The 26,291-nt window shown below is 52.3% G+C and overlaps 2 protein-coding genes across 4 annotated transcripts in view; both read left to right on the top strand.

The window, feature by feature from the left end:
* The first annotated feature begins 3,289 nt into the window (after positions 1-3,289).
* ATCAY (ATCAY kinesin light chain interacting caytaxin) lies at positions 3,290-18,096 on the top strand. 3 transcript variants are annotated; one of them, XM_042024422.1, is made up of 13 exons: positions 3,290-3,534; positions 5,107-5,234; positions 9,242-9,306; positions 9,647-9,868; positions 10,138-10,323; positions 10,837-10,939; positions 11,419-11,550; positions 12,031-12,117; positions 12,607-12,705; positions 12,945-12,980; positions 13,113-13,148; positions 13,524-13,556; positions 13,844-18,096. In XM_042024422.1, exons 2-13 carry the CDS (start codon positions 5,158-5,160, stop codon positions 13,851-13,853), a joined length of 1,086 nt encoding a protein of 361 aa, XP_041880356.1. In that variant the 5' UTR covers positions 3,290-3,534; positions 5,107-5,157; the 3' UTR covers positions 13,854-18,096. The 3 variants fall into 3 exon arrangements, with proteins under 3 accessions (XP_041880356.1, XP_041880355.1, XP_041880357.1); XM_042024421.1 differs by having other exon boundaries at positions 3,291-3,534; positions 13,521-13,556; XM_042024423.1 differs by lacking the exons at positions 3,290-3,534; positions 5,107-5,234 and adding an exon at positions 7,313-7,602 and having other exon boundaries at positions 13,521-13,556.
* A 7,014-nt stretch (positions 18,097-25,110) lies between these two features.
* NMRK2 (nicotinamide riboside kinase 2) overlaps positions 25,111-26,291 on the top strand; it is a 5,845-nt gene continuing 4,664 nt past the window's right edge. Inside the window, exon 1 of the mRNA XM_042024420.1 lies at positions 25,111-25,326. Within this exon, the coding sequence (XP_041880354.1) occupies positions 25,301-25,326 (26 nt within the window). The 5' untranslated portion in view covers positions 25,111-25,300. The remainder of the gene's footprint in view (positions 25,327-26,291) is intronic.

The raw sequence follows: 26,291 nt of genomic DNA, 5'->3' as shown, positions 1-26,291 counted from the left end.
CGTTCCCATTTGCCCCAGCAAACCAGGGTTGGTTTTTTTTCTCTTAAGTGGAGTCAATGAAAACATCTTGTTCTCCCCAAAATAAAACATTTCTGGGTTTGCAAATGCATCTTTGAAGGCTCCTGTGGTCCCCTGCTTTTTTTAATTAAAGGCAGGCAGATTTCAACTGGGAAATGCCACAGCTCAATAAAAGGCAAAGCATTTAATTTCAAGCATATCTCAAACAAAGCTGCAGCTTTTCATCCCCAAAATACCCTTTTTTTTTTTTTTTTTGGTTTGAGTTGTAAATAATTTCAAAGGACCCAAAATAACTTTTATTTTCCCTCCAACAAAGGTTTCATCTTAATTCCAGCTGGCCAAGCTTCCAGTGATTGGAGCCAGACCCTTCCCTGTGGTGCCCAGTGAGTGGACAAGAGGCCAGGGCATGAGTTGAGACCCAGAAATTCCTCTTAAACAGAGCAGAATATATTTTCTTTTTTTTTTTTTTTTAACTTAAGGGTGGCCAAATGCTGGGGCAGATGGAGCAGGGCAGCTGTGGGGTCTCCATCCTTGGAGAGAATCAGCTCCTGACCTGGAGAACCTGGAGAACCTGGAGGAGGGAGCCCATGGCAATGTCATGAGGGTCAACAAGAACATTGCAGAGCCTAAAGGGGCTCCAGGAGAGCTGGAGAGGGACTGGGGACAAGGCCTGGAGGGACAGGACACAGGGAATGGCTTCCCAGTGCCAGAGGGCAGGGCTGGATGGAATTTGGGAAGGAATTCCTGGCTGGGAGGGTGGGGAGGGGCTGGGATGGAATTCCCAGAGCAGCTGGGGCTGCCCCTGGATCCCTGGCAGTGCCCAAGGCCAGGCTGGACATTGGGGCTTGGAGCAGCCTGGGACAGTGGGAGGTGTCCCTGTCAGGGTAGGGTGGGACTGGATGTTCCTTAATGTCCCTCCCGACCCAATCCAGTCTGGAATTCTGTGATATCGGCTTTTGGAAACACCATCAGAGCCCGTCTTTAAGGAGTAGCAGACTCAGGCTGGGGGTACACTCACCATTCCTGCTTTTCCCTTGGAGAAATCCCGCGGGAATTTTTTTCCTGCATCCATCTCCTGGTGCGCGGGGACCTCTGCAGCCCGCGCCGCGCATCGCCCGCAGCCGGGATCGGGATGGAGCCGCGGCCGGGATCGGGATGGAGCCGGGACCGGGATCGGGATGGAGCCGGGGCCGGGATCGGGATGGAGCCGGGGCCGGGGTCGGGATGGAGCCGGGGCCGGGATCGGGATGGAGCCGGGGCCGGGGTCGGGATGTATTTATGGCTCTGGGTCGCTGCAGAGTGTCGCGATCATCACTGCCTGAAAAGGAGCAGCAAATCCAGGGAAATCAAAAGGAGGATGCTCCCATGACGGGCAGTGTCTCTCCAAAGAGCCACGCCGTTCTTTCCTCCCCTTCACGGGAGTTTTTGGCTCTCGGGGGGTGGAAAACGCACTCTCAGGTAGCACAAAAACGTCATTCCAGGGGAGAGTGCATGTGGGGAAGGGAGAGAGGCTGGAAAAGGGGAAAAAAGCTGCTTGGGGAAATAGCCGGCAGCGGGAAGGATCCGGTCCTGCACCAGCCATTCCCTTGCGCGGTATTGCCCCCTCCGGATCGGCAGGAGTTGGGCTCAGCGCAGAATTCCCAGAACGGCAGCGCTGGAAAAGCTCCTCAGTGGAGCTGGGGACACCCCAGCATCCCTGAGGAAAATGGAGTCCCAGAAAGAACATTTTCCCCGGCAGAATGAGCCGGGCTAACGCAGCGCGTGCTCAGTGAAATTCCTCCGGGACCGGAGGGAGCTTGGACAGGGAGCAGCACCTGCTCCAGGGCCGGGCCAGCAGCCAGCAGATGGCATTCACAGGCTGCCGCATCCCGGCGGGTGCTCCCGAGTGCGGCCAGGCTTGGATTGCCTCGGGAAACGGGAGAAGAACATTCTTCCTGTGAAAATGAAGGGAAAAGGGGAAACGTGCACCAGAGCCAGAGAGGATGCTGCGGACTTGGACAATTCGCCTTGGAGCCATCAAGTGTTAGAGAATTCCTGGTGTTTTCTTCCCATGGATCTTCTGTCAGCTTCCAAGAGAGAATCCCAGACTGGATTGGGTTGGAAAGGACCTCAAAGCCCACCCAGTGCCACCCCTGCCATGGGCAGGGACACCTCCCACTGTCCCAGGCTGCTCCAAGCCCCAATGTCCAGCCTGGCCTTGGGCACTGCCAGGGATCCAGGGGCAGCCACAGCCGCTCTGGGCACCCTGTGCCAGGGCCTGCCCACCCTCCCAAGGAACAATTCCTTCCCGATATCCCATCCAGCCCTGCCCTCTGGCACTGGGAAGCCATTCCCTGTGTCCTGTCCCTCCAGCCCTTGTCCCCAGTCCCTCTCCAGCTCTCCTGGAGCCCCTTTAGGCCCTGGCAGGGGCTCTGAGCTCTCCCTGGAGCCTTCTCCTCTCCAGGTGAACATTCCCAGCTCTCCCAGCCTGGCTCCAGAGGATGCTCTCTTTCTGTGAATTATTGAACACAACCTTTTGGCAAAGATTTTTTTTTTCCCAAAATCCAACTTGACCCTGCCCTGGCACAGCTCGAGGCTGTTCCCTCTTGTCCTGTTGTTGGAGCAGATCCCGACCCTCCCCAGCTGCCCCCTCCTGTGGGGCAGAGCCACAGCCCAGCTCTGAAACAGTGAAAATCTCAGCCTCTTCAGAAGTGCAAAGGGGCCAGGATGGGGCTCGGGTTGTGGGTGCAGTTCTGGACATCCTGGGAGCAGGAATTCACTCCCCGAGGATGAGCAGGAGCAGCTGCACGGTGTCTCTGCCCAGAACCCAACCAGAGCCCGAGCTTCAGCCCCAAAGCAGCCCTGCCAGCCGGACCATTAAATCCCACACCCCACGCCGCGGCCACCTTCCGCTTTCTCAGGGAATGATGCTCTGCACCCAAATCCCTCCCACCCCTCCTGCGGGAGCCGATCCTGCGGGATGACGAGCATCCCTGGCTCCCACTGAGCGCTGCGAGGAGAGGGTGGCTCAGCCCTGGCAGCGCCATCCATCCGCCCGGAGCCAGAGTGCGGGCAGAGATTCGGAGCCGGGCAGCCAATTGGAGCGGCGCTGGCACAGGGAGGGGGTGCTCGGCTGCTCTCCCCTCCCCTCCCCTCCTCCAGGCCCCCCTCCCCGTCCCCGCGGCCGCCCTCTCACACAAAAGCAGGGAATTAGCTGACTTAGGGGAGCGGAGGCTTCGCCAGCTGCGGGCGGAAAATCATAATAAAATACCTTGGAGGGGAGGGAGGGAGGGAGGGAGGGAGGCGGCCGAGGAAGCGGCGGCCGTGGAGGAACACAAATAACTGCCCTCAATCCATCTCTGTGCCCGAGCACATCGCAGAGCAGCGGCTGCTGCGGGGAAGGCCGACCTAGATGCATCCCCACGCTCCTCCATCCGCAGGCGGATCCAGGGGCTGCACCTGAATCCATCGGGAGGAGGAATGCCGAGCTGGGGTAGAGGCAGGATCGCCTTTGTTCCTCGCTGAGCACCGGCAGCGGTGAGTACGGCCCCGGCCGGGCGAGGCTGGACGCCGGGAGCATCCAGCCGGGATTTGCTCGGCTGTCTTCTCCTTTTCTTCCTCCCTCCATGATGCCTCCGGGACTGGCAGGGAGCAGCTGCCAGAGGCGGGGAGGGGGGGGAAAGGTGGGATTTTCCAGAGCCTGGAGGTGTCTGGTGCAGGGAAGGCAGGAACGGAGACAGACGTGGCCTCAGGCTCGCTGAGCCAGGTGGGGCTGGGACAATCCGGGAATGACAATAGTGGGAATGACAGCAGGGAGGGAGCCCTGCAGTGCTGGCAGCCAGCTCTGCTGATCCCAGCGCCTGGAACACAGAGGGATGCTGGATTCACTGGGGCCTCTCCACAGGTTCATCCCTTTAAAGCAAATACACCTGGATTTATCTCCTCCAGATCATGCCCAGTCTCCAAAGGAAGCAGGAGAAGGCCTGGGAAGAGCTGCACAGCCACGGTCAGACTGCTCAGTGCTGATCTCCTGCGCTGGGGACAGACAGAGCAGCCCCAGGAATCACCCCGCACCCCTCATCCTAAAAAGAAAATATGTTCCCACCTACCCAGCCAGTGCCTGGAATAATCCCAGTGGGAAGGCTGAGCTCAGGGGACCATTCCAACCCACCCCGCAGTGGTTGATGCTGGGCCCAGCACAGGAGCTGATTCCACCTGAGGATGCTCCAGAGCAGATCGGGCCTGACCCTGTTCCCTCGGGGCAGGATCCAGCTGGGAATGGGGTGTCTGCTCCCCCTGAGCAGCCAGGACTGATCCCGAGTCCTGGGCCAGGCTTTGTTGGGAGCTGCAGGCCCAAGGAATTGGGTACAAAGGTTTGAATTTCTCTGTCTGGAAGGAACCTTCCAGTGAAGCAAAAACCCCCGTGTATGGGGTTCTAAGGGCCCTGGGGTTCAGTGAGGGTGAAATCCAGGATTGCTGGATCTGAACCGGTTCCCACCAGTGCAGGAGAAAGGCCAGACTGGGAACACACCCCCAGGCTGCCCTCAGCTGAGCTGCTCCAGGTTTTTGGAGTCTGGTTTGGATCACGTGGAGCAAGGTGGGGATGTGATTCCTCAGGGGACATCCCTGTGAGGCCTCCTCACCTCCCTCCACATCCCCGTGGGAGCAGGGACACGCAGCAGTGCCAGGGCTCTCTCTGCAGAACCAGAGCCGGTAATTCCCATCCAATCCAGAAATGTGGGATCTGGGAATGTCCCAAGGCAGCCTGGGAGGAGCTGGCCCTGCTCTCCCCTCTCTGCCACATCTCGTTCCCCTGGGCAGAGGGGGATTTTTGAGGAGATTGGGTTTGGAAGAGAAGCAGGAAGGGCAGGATGTGTGGATATCAGTGCTGCTCCCCAGGGAGATGAGCTGGGATCCGAACAGACCCACAGCTTTGACCCAGGGCCAACCTCACCTCCTCCTTCTGGTCCAAAATGTGCCAAGTCGCCCCAAAATCCTGAGTTTTGCTGCTTTGTTCTGCACAAGCAGCTCTCCCACTGCTTTTCCACGGAGTGTAGCTGCTCCCAGGTCGGGACGCTCCATGCCAACCTCTCTGCCTCCCTTTTCCAGCCTGAGCCCTTCCTGGAGGGATCTGCTGGCTCCAGCCCCTCCCTGAGAGCCATGGGAACCACGGAGGCCACGCTGCGGATGGAAAACGTGGATGTGAAGGAAGAATGGCAAGACGAGGACTTCCCCAGGTGTGTTCCCCAAAAAACAAAACCAGGAGAATTCTATTTTTTCCTGTGAGAAACCATCAGGGCAAGGAGTGGGAGGGTCCTTCCCACAGCCCCAGGGGCAACAGGAGCCTGGACTCCCACAGGAATTCAGAATTTTTGGAGCTGCTCTGAGTGCATCAAAAATTTGGGGATGCTTTTGGCAGCCCTGCGTGAGCATGGGAAGGAGGGAAAGGAGCTGGGTGTGGAGCACTGGGAGAGTAGGATGGATACAGGGATGCATAAAGGGATGGAGGATGGAGGCATGCATATGGGAGTGGATTTGTAGATTTATGGACTCCTTCCAGCCTCTGAATCAAGCAGTGTCTTCCCAAACAGAGCAGTGCTGCTGTGCCAGGGATTTGCCACAGGAAGCGCAGCCATTGGGATGCAATGGATCCGAACGGGTGCCAGCTGTGGGAAATGAGGTGTGTGGGTGACAGGAGGTGCCAAAGTGGCACCTTCCACCTTCAGAGCCACTTCATCAGCTGCACAGAGGTGCCAAAGCCCATCCCTGTGAGCCCCGTGTGCTCTGAATTCCCTGCGCCCAGCCCCATTCCCAGCGTTGTTCCCACATCCAGGCTGCCCAGGGAGGGTGGGGATTCTCCCTCTCCGGAGACATTCCAAACCCACCTGGATGCATTCCTGTGTCACCTGCCCCAGGTGGCCCTGCCCCGGCAGTGGGCTTGGACTGGGGGATGTCCACAGGTCCCTTCCAACGCTGACAATTCCAGGATCCAGCTCCGAATCCCGCTGGGCACCCGGAGCACGGCCAGGCCCAGCCCCTGCTGTGGCTGCAGGTGCCTGGGGGCTTTCAGGGCTGGCCCAGCCGGCTCCAGCTGCAGCCCACAGAGCCCCAGTATTCCCAGACACGGAGAAAGGGGCTCCTGTTCCGCCGGGATGAGCCTGGCTCTGTTCATCCCAGCTCCAGCTGCGTCCCCGTGTGAGCCCCTCTGTGCTGCATCCCACAGGACTCCACTTGTCCTCCCACTGCCTCCCGAGGGGCTCAGCCAGCCCCGGCGTTCCCAGGGTGGATTTTATTTCCCTCTGAGAGCGGAGCTGCTGGATCTGTGCCAGCCTCAGGCTCCCCCCTGGTTTTTAATGGAGTGAAAGGAGAGGGAAGTGTGGAAAAGAAAGGGATGGATGGATGGGAATCATGGAATGGTTTGGGTTGGAAGCGACCTTAAAGCTCATCTCCCTTCCAAGGGTGGGGACTCCTTCCAGCAGACCAGGCTCCTCACGGACTAGAGAAAGGAAATCGAGGTGTAGAAAGGAAAACGTTGTCCCAGAGCTCCCTAGAAAATCCGGGATAAGGCTGATCTGGCTCCGGGACGCCTCGGCACCAACCCAAGCATCCCCCGGGAGCTCTATCCCACACTGCCCATGCCAGCAGCAAACTCCCCCCAGCCACGGCCAAGCCTTCCAGCGAAATTTCTCCTGGAAAGGCCTCGGCACCACCAAACCCGGGAAAACTCCTTGGAAATGAAATGAAAAGCCAGGAAGAGGGAAAGGGATGTGAGCGGGGCCGGGATGAGGCCGGAGCCCTCGGGACGAGCTCCCCAGCCTCCTCCAGAGGGATTCAATCAGGAATGATGCGAGACAGAGCCCAAACAGCCCCCGGGCAAACGAGGGAAAGCCAGCTGGGTTCTACTCGCAATAAAAATAAATAAATTGTCCTTTTCCAGCCGCTTCCCCGCTGGAAGCGCTGGAATAATAGGGCAGAAGCTGCTGCATGTGGGACAGCAGCTCTCCAGCAGCCGATTTGCTGCAGAGCTATTTTTGCCTGGCTGCGATCAGCCAATCTTGCCCCGAAAAGAAAGAGAAAAAAAAAAAAAGGAAAAGCCGTATCCTAGACAGAGATCTGGGCCGGGAAAACAGAACCCAGCCGCTCACTGGGGGCACGGGGCGACATTGCCAGCATTTCCTCCCTGGGAAGCCGAGCCGCGGGAGCAGCTCCCGGCTGAGCGGAGCGGGCGGGTCCGCGCTGCCGCCGCTCCCGGCGCCGATCGCCAGCCCGGCTCGGCCGGCCCGGGGCGGGGATGCCGTAGCCGAGGCGCGGGCGTGCGGAGCGGGAGCATGCTCACTCCTGCATCCCCGCATCCATCCCCGCATCCATCCCCGCATCCCGGCGTGCCCGGTCCATCCCTGCGAGCAGGGACCGCCCGGGCCCCGCGGAAGGGGCTGGCACGGGGCAGCGGGGACGGGCACGGAGCAAAGCGGAGCCCCCCGACCCTGGGGAAAAGTGCTGCCCCCCCCCCCCCCCCCCCCCCCCCCGGATTTGGCATCCGGGGCTGAGCGCGTTCGGGAAGGAGGATTTCCGCGGGAGGCAGTGATTGGAGCAGCCTTTGGGAAGGTAAGGAAGGCTTTTCCTTCATCTCTGGCTGGTGGATGCTGTCCTTAGATGAATCCCGGGATGAGGGAGCAGCTGCGGGTGCAGCACGTACTCGGCAGCAGCTGCCCCCCCTCCGCTCCCCATTTTGCTGCTGTGTCACCAAACCGTGCCAGGCTCCGGCCGGGTGAACAACAGCCAGGCCTCGCTGGGGACAGGAGCGGGAGGAGCTGGAGGGGACAGAGGGATTTTTCCGACTGCTCCGGAGTGTCCGGGCAGCCCCCGGGGTCCGGGTGCCTTTGATCAGGCCCTCAGCTCTCATAAATATACAACGGCCAGCAGCGGAGGATTATCCCTTGATCTACATATTTATAGGCTTTAATTTGGCTAGTGGCCCCGGTGCCACGGCAGCAGGAAGAGGAGCAGGGCTGGATCCTGTCCCCGTTGTCACCTCCCCTCCTGTGTCGCTGGGCCATCAGGCTGCTGGACAGCGACCTCCGCACAGGCCCATCCTCATCCTTCAGACTCCCGGATTTCTCCCTGTTCCATCCCGGGGCTGTCCCAGCAGCAGGATTCCACAGCTGGAGGAATGAGCTCTTCCCTGGAAGGAGGTGTCTTAAACAGAGATTTGACAACGTGAACTTGGAGAGTTGGCGGGGTTTGGGCAGGAAGTGTCAAACCCAGACAATTCCAGGGCCAAGATGAATCCCAGCTCCAGTTAAGGGGAAAAGCATCTGTGAATGCCCAGGGCGGGCAGTGGAGAGTGAGGCTCAGCCACAGCAAAGGTTCCTCGCCGCAGTCCAGAGCCAGATTCCCACTTCACCCACCCCAGTGTGGGTCAGGAGCAACTCCAGCAGCTTCCAAAGGGTGACAGCCACACCCTGTGGATTGATTTTAGCAAGGAAAACCTTTAAATCCATTGATGCCTCCAGCCTCCAGCTGAAGGGACCGTGATTTGAACCAGGAGGGTGCAGGAGCTGAGCACGAGAGGCTGCAAATCCCAGGAAAGGAGTGGTGGGCTGGCCTCTGGCTCCAAGAGAGGGGTTGGAGTGCTGATGCCTGGATTTTAGCATGGAATGAATCCCTTCCAAACCTCAGCAGGGGCTGGGAGTTACCCAGTGGGGGCTGAGGTGACCATTCGAGGTCACACATGGGGTTTGGTCCTGCCCTGCAGCACCAAGGAGCAGCTGCTTCCCAGGAAAGGTAAAGCTGTGATGGATTGGGATCAAAGCATCCCTCCCTGCGGATTGTGGCCATCCCAGAGCATCATCAGGGAATGGGGATAGAGCACCGAGCACAGAGGGGTTCCCTGGTGCCCAAATGAGGAGCCCCAGAGCCTGGCACTGCCCCTCAGAATTCCTGCGGAGGGAAAATGTGGATAATATGGAGAAAGGGAATTCTGCCAAGGTCGTCTGGGGTCAGGATTTGTTCCCTTGGCTGGATTTTTCATCCCCTGGCTAAATGCAGGGATGGTTCGGAGGTTAGTGGGGATTTCCAGGAGGGAAGCACAGATCCTGGAATCCCTCAGGATGAGCTCTGGGAAAAGAGACAGGGCAGAGCACACATGGGGCTGGGCTTTTTCCCTGCTGTCTCCACTCTCTTGGAATGACTTTCTCCTAAACATCCCCTGCTCTCTCCTGTGGTTTTCCCTCGTGTCCTGCAGGCCTCTCCCAGAAGAGACGGGGATGGAGTCGCTGGGCAGCCCCACGGAAGACGAGACCACGTCCTGTAAGTACCAACCTGCCTTCCCCAGAGCCCAAAGGAAGCCGAGGCCAAGGGGATGGCAGCTTGCAGGCGGGGAGAAAGCCTTGGATTCTCCACAAAAAAAAATTCTCACGTGGGAGAGGAAACCAGCAGGGATTTGGATTTGTTCATCTTTCCCGAGAAGCTGGGGGAGGAAACTGGGATCCCAGGAGTGTGGGCACTTCCATCCCAGTGCCTCCCAGTCCCTGATCCACCACCCTGAGGGTTCCACATCCATATTCCATCATGGAATATCCAGGATGGTGTCTTGCACTGCGGACCCAGGCCCAGGATGCCCTGTCAGTTGTTTTCCTTTTAACTCCAGCTCCCCCCAACACTTTAAACTTTAACGGGGCACATCGGAAGCGGAAGACACTCGTTGCACCTGAAATCAACATTTCCCTGGACCAGAGTGAGGGCTCCATCCTCTCTGACGACTTCCTGGACACACCAGATGACCTGGACATTAACGTGGATGATATCGAAACTCCTGATGAGACAGATTCCCTCGAATTCCTGGGGAATGGGAACGAATTGGAATGGGAAGGTAAAAGGCTGGTTCTGGGCGAACGTTTGCAGGGGTTGGGGTGGTTTTTAGCCTCATTTTAAAGATTTTTGACACAGCAGCTGAGGACTGATAAGCAGAGGGAGATTCTGAGGTTATTTCTATCGTATTTGGGCAACGGAGCAAGACTAAAACCCATAAATTTGCACAGATCACGGCTGGAGGTGAAACGCGGTCAGAGCATCATCCCCAGGGTTACCAAAGCTCTTCCCACATTCCCTTCAAGGCAGAACTCTTTGTCCCTTTCCCAGATGACACCCCCGTGGCCACAGCCAAGAACATGCCCGGGGACAGCGCAGACCTGTTTGGGGACGGGGGGACAGAGGATGGCAGTGCCACCAACGGCCGGCTCTGGAGAACCGTCATCATCGGCGAGCAGGAGCACCGGATCGACCTCCAGATGATCAAACCCTACATGAGGGTGGTGACACACGGAGGTGAGCGTGGGGAGGCCACAGCCCGGCTCCCTGCACTGCTTTGGGTCCCTCTGTGTCAGGCTGGAGGGGGTGCCAAGGGTGGTGTTTAGGGGAAAAATCTGTTTAGGGGGAACAAACCAGTTTGTTTGGTACCTCTGCGTGGCAGAGAAGCACAAAAGTGCTAAAAATATTTAGTGATTGTAGTGAGGTTTGAATTAACGTCTGGAGGGACTACACCAGTCCCTGAGCTGCTCCAGGGCCCACACATCCACAGTCAGAGCTATTTCCAAAGTCCAAGCAAAACCAAGGAGCAACCCAGCTTTGAAACCCCCAAATTCCTTCCCTCAACCCCAAATCTGCATTATAGCCAAAACAAGAGGGAAATCTCATCATGAAACAGGTCTGAAGGGGGCCAAACGCTCACCTGGAGCTGAGCAGAGACACAAAAACCAGCCCAGGGCCAAATTTCACTGCTGTTTTCCCCTCAGCTCTGACACCTTTCCCTGGAAAGCGTCACCTGTGTTTCTTTGGCAGGGTACTACGGAGAAGGTCTCAACGCCATCATCGTCTTTGCTGCCTGCTACCTCCCAGACAGCAACCTGGCTGATTATCACTACATCATGGAGAACCTCTTCCTGTGAGTGCCCAGAGAGCTCCGGGAGGGACAGGAGCATGAGGGAAACGCTACAACAGTTTCCCTGTGTTCATGGCGCCGGGAATCCCAGCTGGGAATGGTCGGGATCCAAGCCCAGCAGTGCCAGTGTGCAGCTGCAGACGGGAGCGAGTGTCGCTGGTGGGACACTGGCCCCAGCTCCGAGCCCAACAAGCCCAGCCATTCAAACATTCCGGTTAATTATGCCAGGGATGGACTCACATCCAGGCTGGAGTGTGGCTGGGACACTCCCCAGCTGGGAGGTGCTGCTGCCGGGCAGGGAATGGAGCTGGGGTGTCCATCAGAGCTGGTGATCCCTGAGGGACACCCCGGGAGACCAAACCTCTTCCGAGACCTGCAAAGAAAGGGGCTGGAGGTGTTTCAGGGTGACACACAAGCACTTAAGAAATCTAAAGGATGTTTTTTGAGTCTCATTTTGGTCCCTTTTGGTCGCCCCCCGCCAGGTACGTGATCAGCAGCCTGGAGCTGCTGGTGGCCGAGGACTACATGATTGTGTACCTGAACGGGGCCACACCCCGCAGGAGGATGCCAGGCCTGGGCTGGCTGAAGAAATGCTACCAGATGATTGACAGAAGGTGAGAATGCTGATGGTGGGGCCTCTTCATCCTTCCCAGGCCTTTTCCCATCCTAGAATTCAAAGGAAAATCAGATGCACAACTCCTGTTCTTCAACAGGAATGAGTCTGCCCCAATCCCACATTTCTTAGACTGAGCAGGTGCCAGAATGGTTTGGGTTGGGAGGGACCTCAACAATCCTCTCATTCCACCCCCCTGCCATGGGCAGGGACACCTTCCACTATCCCAGGTTGCTCCAAGCCCCGTCCGACCTGGCCTTGGAATATTTTGTCAGCAATTGGTTTATAAAGACATCTCCAGAGAGCCAAGCAGAGCAGCGCTCCCACAGCCTGCTGTGTCTGGATGAGCTTCCTGAGGGATTTTGTGTGGGCACACCAGAGGGTGGGCAGCACCAAAACACCTGCTAGAGCCCAGCACAGGACAGGGGAGTTTGGGAAATGTCCTTGGAATGTGATGCTCTGTCCCTTGACTTCTCCCCAGGCTGCGGAAGAACCTCAAGGCCCTGATCATCGTGCACCCCTCGTGGTTCATCCGGACCGTGCTGGCCATATCCAGACCCTTCATCAGGTGAGCAGAACAGCCCCAAACTCAGTGGGCTTTGGAGTGGAAGTTTGGAATCACAGAGTCCTGGAATATCCTGAGCTGGAAGGGATCCACAGGGATCATCCAGTCCAGCCCCAGGCCGTGCACAGACACCCCAACAATCCCACCCTGGGCATCCCTGGGAGTGGGGTCCAAACGCTCCTGGAGCTCTGGCAGGGTTGGGAATGTGCCCATTCCCTGGGGAGCCTGGGCAGTGCCCAGCACCCTCTGGGGGAAAAACCTTTCCCTGAGGTTTTCCCTTTTCCATCCCAAATCCTCTGGCACAGCTCCACGCTCCCTGGGGTTTAATCCCACAAATCAGATTTTAAGCTCACCCTTAACTGGGGGTGGTGACCAAGGCGAAGCTGCCATTTGTGCTGCATCTCTCTGATGCTTCCAGTGACACCTCCAGAGGTGTTTTTAGGAGCCACAGGGGTGGCACTGCTTCTCTCTCTCTCTCTCTCTCTCTGCCAGTGTGAAGTTTATCAATAAGATCCAGTACGTCCACAGCCTGGAGGAACTGGAGCAACTCATCCCCATGGAGCACGTGCAGATCCCAGACTGCGTCCTCCAGTGAGTGTCAGCGGCACCCTGGGGCACAGGTGGCTCTGGGGAGGGGCAGCACGGACATCCTGCCAGGGGCTGAGTCAAAATCCATGCACTGGGAAGGCAGAGCCTGGGGCAAGCCTGGTTTTACCCAAGGAAGAGCCTCAGACTGCGGCAGCTTGGAGCTTCTGTCCCCCTCAGAGCAAACACTAAATGTGACTCAAAGCGAAGAGCAGCACTCAAAGAACGTTTCCTCTCTGTTGCAGATATGAAGAAGAGAGGATCAAGGCCAGAAAAGAAAGGTAAGATTAATTTGGGGAGGGATGGGATGGAGAGTGGCTCCTCTCCAAGGCCAACCCATCACCCCAGGAAGGCACTGGAGTCTCCCTCCTTCCCACTGGGGGATGGATTTCCAACGGGATTTGTGTTTACAGGGCAGAGGAGAAACAAGACATGACTGAGAGGGAAAGGTAACTCTTTCATTTATCCTTCCTTTGGACAGTCTTCGGGGATGAGAACAACCCCATGTCTTGGTAGCACCCCTGGGATCCAACAGGACATTCCCAGAGTGTTCTGGAGCTGGTAAAGGCTGGAACTGTAGGATAGGAAAATTCTGGAGGGGTTTGGAAAACAAAATCCTTCACCAGCATAATCTGGCCTGGTTTTGGCCCTGATCAGAGTGATACAGCCTCTCCTCTTACTCTGTCTGACTCTGAGGGGCAGCAGGGAAAGATCCACTGGCTGAGGCTGGATTGTTCCAAGAAATAAACAGGAGCTCAGGGCAGGAGGGGGGATTGGTTTGTGGTGGAGATTCCCTTATTTTGTGCCGCTTCTCTTCTCAGCAGGCCCGTGCCCCCAGCAGAGGATCAGGAAACCAGGTTTGAGTTCTTTGTGTGTCTGTGACAGATTCCATGGCATTCGTGATCCATGAACAGGAAAGCCAAGCCTGGGTTAGGCCCAGGATCCCCCAGCCCGGTGTCACCCAGCAGGCATTGTCCCCTCAGCCCATGAAAGCCATGACTGGCACTGTCTGTGTCCCCAGCACACTTCTGTGAACGATTTCACCCAAATGCACTCATCTTTTTGTTGATCTAGTGGCAATAATGGCATTTTTTACCTCAGTTGGCTTCCTGAAAATCACTGCTGTGTCTCTGTTCCTGCCCAGCATGTCCTGAGTGGAAGCAGCACGGATGACCGGAGTAGGAGAACGAGCAGCCTGGCAGTCACCCACCTCAACGACCTTTGGGTACAAGACCTTGCCACCACCTTATTCCAAGTCCTGCAAATCCCGGAGCCTGCCTCCTCTGTCTCCAACATGCAAAATCCTTCAACCTTTTGGGAAACATTTTCCTTTTAAAAAAAAAGAATGATGAGCAAAGAAACAAAAAAGCCCCACGAAACGAAGCAAGAGCGGCACTTTTCCGGACAGGTTCCGGCGTGTTTTGGGAATGGTCTGTGGAGAGCATTGGCACAGCGCAAATACTCACTGTGTATCCTTGTAGTAAGTCAAGAGCATCCTCCAGTCCATGAATCCCCAGCCCAGACAGAGAATTTATTTTTGGTTTAAATTATAAACCCTTCACTCGCTGCTGGCCAGCGTGGAGCCCTTTTACTTTGAGCTGCTCCCCCAGGTTCCTCCAGGACATCCCAGAAGCTGCCACCCCAGGGAGTAACGACTACAGGCAATGGAAAGAGCCTTTCCCTCCTTTTTACAGCCAGTGTGTGTTTCTTCCTGGAGGTACCAAGTGCCCACGGCCTCGGCACCGCTGCAGCCGCGGCCGCCTCGCTTCCGTCGTCGCCGGCTCCTCGTTAACTCGTTCCCGTGAGGAAATCCCGTGGTTTGTTCCTGATTTGTCCCATCCCGGTGCGTGAGGCACTCTGAAGGAGTCCCACATGGAATGGCAGCCTCCACAGAACCTTCTCCTCCACGCACACACACCAAAGGGGCTGGGTTTAGAAGGAGCCTTACGGACAGGGAAGTTTTCCACGTCTTGTCTTCGTCTCGATGTCACGACACTGGACAATCACTCACTGCTGGTACCTCCTACGAGCTGCTAAAGTGTTGGAAGTTTCCCTCACGAGGGCCTCATCCATCAGCATTCCTGCCTGGAATATCCCCGTGGAGGCTGCAGGGCTGGGTTCTGGAGCTGACAGATGCAGGTGTGACACTGACTCCTGGAATTCGGATTTCGGACTCATGAGGATTCTGTGAGCAAAGGAGGGGAAGAAAGAAATCCAGGAACAACTGTCTGGCCAAAATTCTTTGGAAAATCCTGATTTCACCAGAGCCAGCTTGCAAGGCCTCAGGGTGCCCAGAGAAGCTGTGGCTGCCCCTGGCAGTGCCCAAGGCCAGGTTGGACATTGGGGCTTGGAGCAGCCTGGGACAGTGGAAGGTGTCCCTGCCATGGCAGGGGGTGGCACTGGGTGGGCTTTAAGGTCCCTCCAAACCATTCCAGGATTCCATAACCAGGTAAAGCCCCTCACAGACACCTGCAGATGAAGAATTCCCTGCCTATGTCACCCCTTCAAGGAGAATTCCGGCAAAGCAGGATTTTTCCTGAAGGTGGGGATGGCTCCTCTGGACACACAAAGCTGCTTTTTCCTTCCTTTCAGTGAATAAAACCACTCTGGAGGAGATCCTTCTTTCCCCAGATGCTCCAAGGAAGCACCAAATGTACTTTTTAACCTTCATCCTCATTTGAGGCGTTCTCCTCACACACTGCAGCCATGGATGGATTTCCTGCCCACACCTTTGCATGGAAGGCAGAGCACTGCACCCACAGCACCAACCCAGAGGTGGAAGATGGAAAAAAATTCCACTTTTCACCTCACTGGCACGTCAAAAACAAAGCACCAAACAAGCTCATCATAAACCAGTTATTGGCAAAATATTCCAAGGCCAGGTTGGACGAGGCTTGGAGCAGCCTGGGACAGCAGAAGGTCCCTGCCCATGGCAGGGGTGGCACTGGATGGGATTTAAGGTCCTTCCAACCCAATCCTGGGATTCTACAAGGAATTCTGTGCTGCAGGGGAAGAGCAGCCCCTCCAGGTGTTTCTGGAGATCAGATTTGTTCCAGGTGACGCCTCCCCGCCACCCTGAGCTCCCAGCTTTGTGTCTGGAGACAGAAGCAGCAGCCAGGAATTCCCAAATTTCCAGTGCAGAGCTGGGGATCCCTCACACTCGGGCTGCCAGAGGGACTGAGCAGCCCGCAGAGGCGAAGGAAGGACTTTGCTGATTAAATCGATTTTAGTTCTGCCTATAAACAATCACAAAGCTCCTCGTGGTCCCACAGTCTGGGAATTCCCTGAGAATACTGAAAGTAGATTTTCCTTTTTTTTCCTTTGGAGATTGTTTTTTATGGATTTAGAGAAAAATCATCAGCTTTCCACTGAGAACGTGACCCAAGCTGGGCACTGCAAGGGAATTTGCAATTCTATAACGAATAAAGTGGATAAAACATGGGATGATGGGTCAAAAATCCAACTCCAGAAAGCTTTTGTGCATCAGAAAACATTCACAACCTCATAGAAAATACTGCTGTCATGGAAAACACGGATGTGGGGGATAAGGAATCCCAATCACCTTTCTCGTGGGGGCTCTGGGCCCTCAGCAGTCTCCACACCAGAATGTGCTTTTTGGTTGTTTCAGAACAGAAACACTCTGTCTGCATTTCCAGAAAAAAAAAAAAATACAGAATGAGCAGATCTGACAATGAAACTTCACATTTTTCCAAGTAATTCCTTCAGAGCAAGGGAATTTCAGCTGGGAAAAGGACAGATCCCCAAGTTCCCTTCACGAGAAGAAGGCGGGCAATTGTTTCCACACAAAAGTAAATTTTTAACTTCTTGGAACCAATTATTATTATTATTTTTTTGTTTGTTTCAAAAAGTGCACTTTCTGATGGAGCACTCCAAGTGGTGTGCATGAGATTTTAATTTTTCACGGAGTTTTATGAGTGTATAAAGTTTATGTTCCTGGATGGATGGATGGATGGATGCCTGGATGGATGGATGGATGCCTGGATAATGTTTTTATGTCTTTTCAACGCAGAGAAGAACCTGCAGCCCCATCGAGGAGAAATGATAAGTGTCAAAAGTGCATTTTATAGCAGCAAAGAAAAAAAAAATTCATTCTCATTAACTTATTTCAACCAGTGCTTTTAGGCGTTGATTGCAAAACAAAAAGCTACAAATTCTTGGACAGAAACACCAAAAAATGTCCCAAAGGTGGAGTGACAAATCTCAGTTGGATGGGGAGAAACCTGCACTGTTGCTGGTAAAAGTGCATTTACAGTAGAACTCTGTCCAGTATATATAAATATATAAATATGTCGAAAGAATAGAATGAAATAAACTTCATCCCTTTAGCAATACTGCTGCACTGCTCCGTGTCCCCAACGTGCACCAGGCCCTGGTCCTGCCTGGGAAAACCATCCCTGGAGGGTCAAGGTTTTGGTTTATGAATTCTCTGTATTGCACTGAGCAGTTTCTGCTCTGGTTTGACCTTTCCTGGGATTTTTTCTTCCCGGTGAATCCCTGGGAAGTCACATTTTAGCTGCGGAAAAAGTTCTTTTACTCCCATCTTCAGAGGAATCCTGGTGGTTTTACTCATTGTGTGTTTAATGGCCGGACTTCAATTCACATCAGCCTGGAAAATCCAATCTCTTCCTGTACAGTTGATTCCAGAGTAGGAATTTCCTTCCCCTCTCTTTGAGGATTTATCCCAGGCCCTCCTCAGCTCCAGACAGCCCCAACTTTTCTGGTTTTTCCACACAGAATCACCCAGATTTGGGACTGTCCAGTAATTTGTATTCTGACTCACAAGGAAGGCACAGGAACCAAACCTGGGATGCTGCTGTAGATTCCAGTGGAATAATTATTCCCATTTTTTTCTGTACAGTGCTGTGTCAATGTGAGTGGATATCTAGAGCTTCCCTCGTGGCAATTTTTCCATCTCTTTTTTTCCCACAGACGTGCAGAAAAGGTTTTAATGGTGACAAATCCTCTATTTGAGAGGTCTGGGGATTCAAACACCCAGGAGTCAGGGACGGGCTGGTGGCAGTGAGCTGGGACTGGCCTGGCAGCAGCTGAAAGGGACAAAAACTGGCTCTAAACACAAAAAGCACATTTTTCTCTTTTGTATTTCCTTCCTTCCTGGCAGCCAGAAGCGCAGCATGTCTTGGTCAAGCGGAGTTGAGGACTCACCATGACAATAAACCCCAACCCCAGGGTTTGGTTATTTTTTTTTCCTTTCACCCCCACCCCAGCTGTACAAACGTGTGAAATGTCATTTCCTGACGTGGTTGTAATTAGGTGGTTTGTGCTAGCGGACTGTTCATCTGTATCCCGAGTTTTGCTTTGTATTATTCCATAAAATCTGTGGATATTCAATTAAAATGAGACTAATCCTTCAGCCAACCCGCATCCCCTTCCTTCTGTCAGTAGATTTTGTTCCGGCTTTGGCTCCATGTGGAAAATATGAGGACAATTTTTGTTTGGATGTTGTTGCCTTGAAGGAAGGCATTCGAGGGCCTCCCTGGAAATTCTGACACTGCAAAATTCACATCAAGTGGTTTTGCGAAATTAACTCCTGTTCTGGAGGATTCTTTCCCAGTTTCCCTCAGCTTTAGGAAAGAGCCGTGGAAAAAATCCTATCCTTGGGTTTCTATCAAGCTGTACAGAACCCTGCTTGTCTCAAGTTGTTTAATCTCATGGTTTTTTAACATATATTTTGATTATCCAATTAATAACCTGATTGGGAATTGAAAAAAACCCAAACCAAAACCACTTAAACAGAAACAAAACCCCAAGCCCCAATAAACCATTTAAATTTTTTAATATTAATAATATTTAATATTATTTTTAATATTAAAAATAGCAAGTATTTACAGGAAAATGCCTGAGATGTCTAATTTGAGTGGGTTTAGATAAGTCATTAACATAATTAATGAGTTGGAAATATGAAGATATACAAGCCTAATCCTCTAACAAGCACTGATGTATTCATGCTGTGAATTCTTTCAGGAAATCCATATTAATTGAAACTAATTTTCAATTAGGGCTACACCTGTGCTCTCTGTCTGTATGAAGCAGATTTTTTTGTTCTGATTTTATTTTGTCCCAAAAAAACCAAATCCTACCAGGATCAATAACATTTTTTTTCTGCTCGTCCTCCGCTTTTTTGTTTAATTTCTATATAAAAGTTTGTAGGGGTTGCAATTTTGTAGCTCAAATATTCAATTTACGGGGTCAACAACCACGTGGGAACTTTGGGGTGACCAAATTTTGGCTTTCCAGTGCCTGAAGGGGCTCTGGGAGAGCTGGAGAGGGACTTGGGCCAAGGGCTGGAGGGACGAACACGGGGAATGGCTTCCCAGAGGGCAGGGTCGGGTGGGATATTGGGAAGGAATTCTTCCCTGTGTGGAATATTTTTTTAAACTAAAGCCTGGGTTTGCCTCCAGAACAGAAAAATCCTTTCCCAGCCTGGATCTGAGTCGTGCAGCCTGAGCGAAAAGGCAGCACTGCCACCTCCCCAGTGCTGGAATCTCCTGTGTCACACGAGCTGTGAGCTGAGCTGCCACCGAGTGGGAATCTCTCCTCCCACAGGCTGTTCTTCCCTGACAGTGACTGCGGCTCCTGAATGGAGAAAGCTCCAGGGAAAGCTAATTCCAGCACAGAATATTCCGAGGGGTTTCCCATCCTGGCTGATCTCGGTGCCTCACAGACACAAATCGAGATTCCCAGATTAAGACGAGGATTTCTCCCGAGCGATCAACCCCCACATGAGGGGTGAGGTTCATCCCGCCTCGTTTTATCCACCTGGAAAGGGATAAATCAGTTTAGTTTCCCTCTGGATGGAGGAGTCGATTTTAGAGATGATTTCACCTGCCTGGGGCTGAGTCACTCTGTGGTGAGGCCTCTTGTCTGCACTGAAGGGGGATAAATCAGTAAATACCCAGTTCTACACCACTCACATCTTTCAGGATTCATTTAATGAATCACAGCCAAGGGGAGGAAAACAAAGTGATGATGTGAGTGGGAAAGAGGGAAAGGGCTGGAACATTCATTCCTTTTCCAGCACACACTTGGATCCCTGACCTCGGCACCTCGGGTTCAGTTCTGGGGATGTTGGAGGCTTTCTCTTGCCTCCACCTTTTGTTTAAGAACCCACCACGATCCAAAGCTCCCCAACAACCCCACCCTGTCCCAGAGTGGGATCCAAACGCTCCTGGAGCTCTGGCGGGGTTGGGAATGTGCCCATTCATTCCCTGAGGAGCCTGGGCAGTGCCCAGCACACTCTGGGGGAAGAACCTTTCCCTGATCTCCATCCCAAATCCCCTGGCACAGCTCCAGCTGCTCCCTGGGCCCTGTCCCATCTCGGTGAGGTCCTTCCTTCCCTCCAGGACAGTTTTCCAGGCCAGTCCCACTTCCCAAAGCAGTGCTACACCGGTTATTTTTCCTCATCTGTCTCTTCCTTGAGGGCACAGCTGCTCCTCAACCCTGCCTTGTCCAAGCTCTCCATGTGACCTCTCCCACGGGACCTTGTCACCAGCGGCAGCCGTGGCAGGGAATGTCACCCTGACGGTGGCAGGTCCTGGCTGGGAGCCACCAGGATGAGGTGCCAGCCAGTTAAACCTCACACTAACTAACTTTGCTATTCCACTGCCCTCATTTTGCTCACTCTGAGCTGCTGCAGTTACTGAGGTTCACAGCAAATTCTGCTCTCCTGACGCTTCTGTTCCCCTGCTCTCCTTCAAACAGGGAGGCTTTGGGAAGCTCCACAGCTTGGAGAAGGACTCTGAGCCACCCAACTCCCCCTGAATTCTGGAAAGAATAAATAACCCCAAATTTCAACATTCCCAAGTGAAAATGACTCCCATTCCTTGCCTCTGACGTCCCCTCCAGGCAGGAGGAACCTTGGCATAACCTTGCTCATCCCATAAACAATGTCTTATGATTAATGAAGGATTAAAATTCTGAATTAAAGCTGCAGAAGAAATGAGTCATATTCTGCAGCAGAAAGGTCACCGGGCACCCAGCACCTAAACAATCCCAGGGGAATAATGCCCCGGTGGCTCCATGAATATTAAACTGCCTCCTGCTAAATTTAGCTAAGTTTGAACAAAGAATATTAATATGAACTTTTAGTAAACATTAGTATTCTAAAAATAACGTTTAGAGAGGGAACATTGCTTGTCTTTGATTCAGGCTCGCTGGTGAATGGCATTTGTATGAGTAAAGTGTCAGGCAGATAACATATCTCTGGCATAAACAAGCCCCAAAAAAAGGAAGTTTCAGATGACCAACACGTAGCTCACCCAGAAACGGGGCTAAAAAAAGCCTTTCTGAACATTTGGCATTTGCATAACTCATATTTTTATGGGTTGAGTGAAGTTTGCTGGAGCTGGGAAGTGTTTAAGTGTCACCACTGCTGTCAGTTGTTGTTGGGCCGAGGTGGGTTTTGCTGGGAAGGAAGGAGACAGCTGGAATGTGATCTCCAAATACAGGCAGGCACTTGCCACATCCAAAGGAACAGCAGCTCGGAGGCCAGGCAGGAATGTGGGAATTTGAGCTATGTGGGTGAATTCCAGCTCCCAGGATGGCTGGTGCATGAGCAGGAATAGGGGAGAGAGAAAAACCACTCCAGGGAGCCTAAAAATGAACTGGGGAAAAGGCCAGAGGAGAACTGAGGGGCTGGGAGAAAAAGGTTTAAAAATGAGATTTTATACTGAGGAAAAGGAGCTTTTGCACTGAGGAGAAATGAGCTTTTCCACTGACAGGAATAGGGTTTGCAGCTGTGAGCTTAAAAAAAAGCCCAACAGCAACAACAAACGGGCCCCGTGTCCTTCAACCCTCCCGTTTCCAGAAGAAACAGAAGTGTTGACATTCCTTATGGAGATAGTGGGACACTGCTCCGGGTTCCCTGATCCCAAACAACCCAGCCAACCCCTGCTGCTCCCACCACAATTATTGTCTGCTTTCAATACTAAAAATCCACCGTTTCTTTTGATACAGCTTAAGCCACATCCTCATTTTCCCAAGGGTGGAAACCCCACCTGTATTCCTGAGCCACGTCCCTGCAGGCAAATCCAACTGGGCAGAATACAAATTTCCCTCACTGGGATGGCATGTTCCAAAAATATTTGGATTAGCAGGTCTGCAGTGCAAAGAGAACTGGAGCAGAGGTGGCTGGGGTCGGCGTCCCCTCGTAACTCTGACACAGCTTTGGAGCCTCCTGGTTTCTTTTTCCCTTCGCGTAAGGTCAAATGTGGTAAAATAATCCCTGGAGCTGGATTTCTTAACCCAGACAACTTCCTAGTTCAGGGATGGGAGAGAAAAGCAATAAAAGGCATTAAAAAAAATTGAGTAGGAGTTAATTTGAGGCCAATTTATCAATTTTTTTTACCTTAATCAGCTGAGGGGGTGATGTGGGGACTCCCCCCTGCAAATGCCAGGCAGGGGCTGGGAATCCAGCTTCCCTGAGTTTGCTCAGACTCAAGAATCCAAGCTCCAGATTCCTCTGGAATTATCATTTTACCCTGACATTGATGGTGAAAGTGTAACTGCAAGTGGTGCCTCCAGGAACAGCCAAATGGTCTTTTCATATTCACCCTAAATAATAATGACAGTGGGAACACTGGAACTAAGACTGGAAGAGCTCCTTTGCTGTATTCCCATCCATAATTTCACCGGCTTCTACCTTAAACCCAATTTCTTTTCCTGCCTTCAACATCTTCCCTGCAAGACCTCCAGAATCCTGACCTCTGACAGTTAAAAATTTCCCTAATTTGCAGTTCATGTTTATTCACGAGCAGCTCGTTTTACCAAAGCCCTGGCAGTTGAGGAGCAGAAAACAGCTTTGAAGAGAAAAATAACATTTGTTTTTGTTTTTTTAGCTCAACGGACACAGCTGGGGTGAGACAAAGGTGGTTTGAGGCCACAAACCCCTTCTTCAGGCCTGAAACAGAAAAAAAACCAAGTTAAACACATCTCAGGAGTGGGTCTGAATAAAAGTTAATGATGTCAAGCAGAATTTGAGGAAAATTATCCAGAAAACAGTGGGGATATGAATAAGGAGTGGGATGATGCCATGGGATAAAATGGGGCAAAGGAGATGCCAGATCCCAAACGGTCTGGAGGATCCTATATTGGACTACTTAGGAAATATCTGAACAAACAAATAAATAAATAAATACTCCTTCAGAAACTTCCCTTGGAATCCTGGATATTTGGATCCTACACTGGGAAAGCTGCAGACCTCAAGGCAAAACGTCAAACAGGACCCCAAATACCCAAATATTGGTGTTACTGAGTTTTTTACCATCACTTTACAACCCACTGTAGGACAAGGAGCCTTTAATGCTTTTAACAGTGACCTTTTAATCCTGCTACGGGGTGATTCTAGAAAAAGGAAGAACAAGGCAGGCAGTGGTTTGGGTGATTTAAGCTCTGTTTCGACAAGATATTATTTAAAAATGCGTATTACAGACTTCAAAAAATATTGTTGAAAAGCCTGGTATCAGTCAGAGAACCCCAATTAAGAAACATCTGGAATAATTCGAATTAAAGCACAGGTTCCACAAGGTGTAGAGAGAACTTACCTTAAAAAGCCTTATTTTATAGGAGTTAACTGGGGAAGAGGAGGCTCTCTGGAGAGAGAACAGGTTAGGAATTTGTGTCTATTCACAAAAATAAACTGTTCAAACAATTCCTTGGAAAGAGCCAAAGGGAGACATTCCGGGAAGATTCACTCCACATTCCCTTCTCTGAAAATCTCGACTGAAAGAAGAAAAAAAAAAAAGACAAAATTAAATTTAATTCCCCACACACACCTTTTTTTTTTTATTTTATTTTTTCCACCTAGCAGAAGTTTAGAGCAAAATTCCTTCCCGTGACACTCCTGGATGAGTTTCAAATAATCAGATGGGAGCTGGGGAATAAAGGAGGGGAGACAGCAAGGAAAAAAACCCCGACTTAATTATATCCCGCACACCTCTGCGGCTTCCCAGGCTCCCGAGGGGATGCTGGAAGGGGGTGACATTTCCACCTACCCCATGACTAATTTAGGCAAAGGCAGAGCTGGCCAAAAAGTTATTTTTGGCCACGACAGCGACGGCAGCGCACGGGGCCAGCGAGGGAGAGGGACAGGTGCAGCGCCAGAGTGTGACATGGGGGTGGGCTGAGCCCCCAAAACGGGACACGGGGCTGGGATGAACCCCCAAAATGTGACACCAGAGGGTTGAAGCCCCCCAAAATGTGACATTGGGGTGATGGAGCCCCCTTAAAATGTGACATGGAAGAGTGGGATGAAACTCCCTGAAAATGCGACCCTGTAGGGATAAAATTGCCCCCAAAATGTGACATTGGAGGGTTGAAAGCCCCCAAAATGTGAATTGGAGGGTTGGCTGAACCCCCCCTAATTGTGGTATCTGAGGATCGGCTGAAACCCTCCTAAAATGTGACAGTGGGGGGTTGAAACCCTGCCAAAAGTGTGACATTAGAGGGGTGGAACCCCAAAAATGTGACACTGAAGGGCGGGCTGAAACCCCCCTAAACTGTGACAGTGGGGGGTTGAAACCTCTCCGAAAATGTGACATCGGAGGGTTGGAACCCCACAAAATGTGACTTGAAGGTTTGGAACCCCACAAAATACAACACTGGGGGGTGGGCTGAACTCCCCCAAAATGTGACATTGGGGGGCTGAATCCCCCAAAATGTGACACTGGAGGGTAGAACCCCCCCAAAAGGTGACACTGGGGGGCTGAACTCCCCCAAAATGTGACATTGGGGGGCTGAATCTCCCAAAATGTGACACTGGAGGGTTGAACCCCCCCAAAATGTGACATTAGGGGGCTGAATCCCCCAAAATGTGACATTGGGGGGCTGAATCCCCCGAAATGTGACACTGGAGGGTAGAACCCCCCCAAAAGGTGACACTGGGGGGCTGAACTCCCCCAAAACGCGACACTGGAGGGTTGAACCCCCCTAAAATGTGACATTGGGGGGCTGAATCCCCCCGAAATGTGACATTGGAGGGTTGAACCCCCCCAAAATGTGACATTGGAGGGTTGAACTCCCCAAAATGTGACACTGCGGGGTTGAACCCCCCCGAAATGTAAAACTGTGGGTTTAAACCCCCCTAAAATGTGACATTGGGGGTTGAACTCCCCAAAATGTGACACTGGGGGGGTTAAACTCCCCAAAATGTGACACTGGGGGTTGAACTCCCCAAAATGTGACACTGGGGGGGTTGAACCCCCCTAAAATGTGACACTGGGGGGGTTGAACCCCCCCAGGAGGTGCCCTCGGAGGCTTGGCTGAATCCCTCCAAAAATGTGACATTGAGGGTTGGCTGGACCTGCCCAAAACGTGACATCGCGGCTCATGATGGTCACAGGGCTCCTGCCCAGCGCCGGGGCGGGGACACGGCCCTATAAATCCGCCCCAAACTCGCCTTTTCCCTCAATGAAAGGGTCAGGGAGGTAAAGCGGCGTCTGAGGGCAGAGGGAACGGGGGCAGCGGAGTTTTTGTTCCGCTGCAAGTTCTTTCAGCCTTCCCAAATTGGTTTTGTTTTTTTTTTTTCCCTTCCCCCCCCCCCTCGCCACATTCCGGCTCAAGCAAAATGAAATATATTATAGGCATCGGAGGGTAAGTGCCTGCTAAAATTGGGGATATTTCGTGTTTTTCCTGTTTAATTTTTGTGTGGAAGGTGGTTTGAGACTTGGGGATTATTTATCTGGCTATAAAATAATGTTGGGGATACAGGATTTGAGAGATGATGCAACTTGCTGAGTCTTAGTTCGTGGTGCTTAAATACAGAGAGCTCTGCAGGGTGACATACACTTTTATATATCCCTTAATGTATTTTTTAATTTATACTTTTCGATGTATTTTATTTTTTATATCCTTTTATATTTTTTTTATAACATTAAAAGGATGGATGCTGCTTCAGCAGAGTTTTGCAGGGCAGCACATCCTTTCATACAGACTTTTATATATATTTTAGATACACTCTATATATTTTTATATGTTTATATATATATACAAATTTATACTTACACACACCTTTATATATTTTTAGAGATACTTTTATTCATAGTTTTATATATCCTTTTATAGGGTTAACAGGAGGGATGCTGAGATGGCAAAAACACCCTCTCAAGTAAATTTAGAGGCCAGAGAGACCAAAAAAAATTATTTTAAAGGCTTCTCTGAAGGACGAAGAGAGGGAAAAAACCCGTTTATAATAAAATAGGGTAGTAGTGTATAAAGGGCATTGATTTTCTTTTTAAAAAGCAGGATTCAAGGAACCTGAGTGTGTTTGTGCTGGGACGGGGCGAGAGTGCGGCAGGACGGTTCGGGAAATGGAACAGGGAAGGGAATATGGTTTATTATAATAATAATAATATGCCACCGTGGGATCTGTACAGCTTTGGGATGAAAAAAATGAGGAATAAGCCAGGGCACAGGAAGGTTATTCAGGGTTTTTACATTAAACGGGTTCCGGGGGTATGAGGGAGTGAAGGCAGCTCGGCGGCTCCATCTTGAGCAGCGTGTCCGGCGGGGCCGCGGCTGTGAGGGGGCGGCCATGGCGGCCCCGCGCTCCCCTCAGC

Source organism: Corvus kubaryi, unplaced genomic scaffold, assembly GCF_017639235.1.
Source record: "Corvus kubaryi isolate FWS band 111438036 unplaced genomic scaffold, C.kubaryi_AGA036_p1.0 37262, whole genome shotgun sequence".
NCBI lineage: Eukaryota > Metazoa > Chordata > Aves > Passeriformes > Corvidae > Corvus > Corvus kubaryi.
The sequence above is the reverse complement of the archived record's forward strand: the minus strand, read 5'-3'. Positions and strand labels throughout refer to the sequence as shown.

What these genes read in the sequence shown, in the direction of transcription:
- ATCAY (XM_042024421.1), top strand. Translation starts at nt 5,158, where the DNA reads ATGGGAACCACGGAGGCCACGCTGCGGATGGAAAACGTGGATGTGAAG. An exon ending in ATCATGGAGAACCTCTTCCT is followed by an intron (nt 10,940 to 11,418) that starts GTGAGTGCCCAG and finishes GCCCCCCGCCAG; the next exon opens with GTACGTGATCAGCAGCCTGG. An exon ending in ATCAAGGCCAGAAAAGAAAG is followed by an intron (nt 12,981 to 13,112) that starts GTAAGATTAATT and finishes TTGTGTTTACAG; the next exon opens with GGCAGAGGAGAAACAAGACA.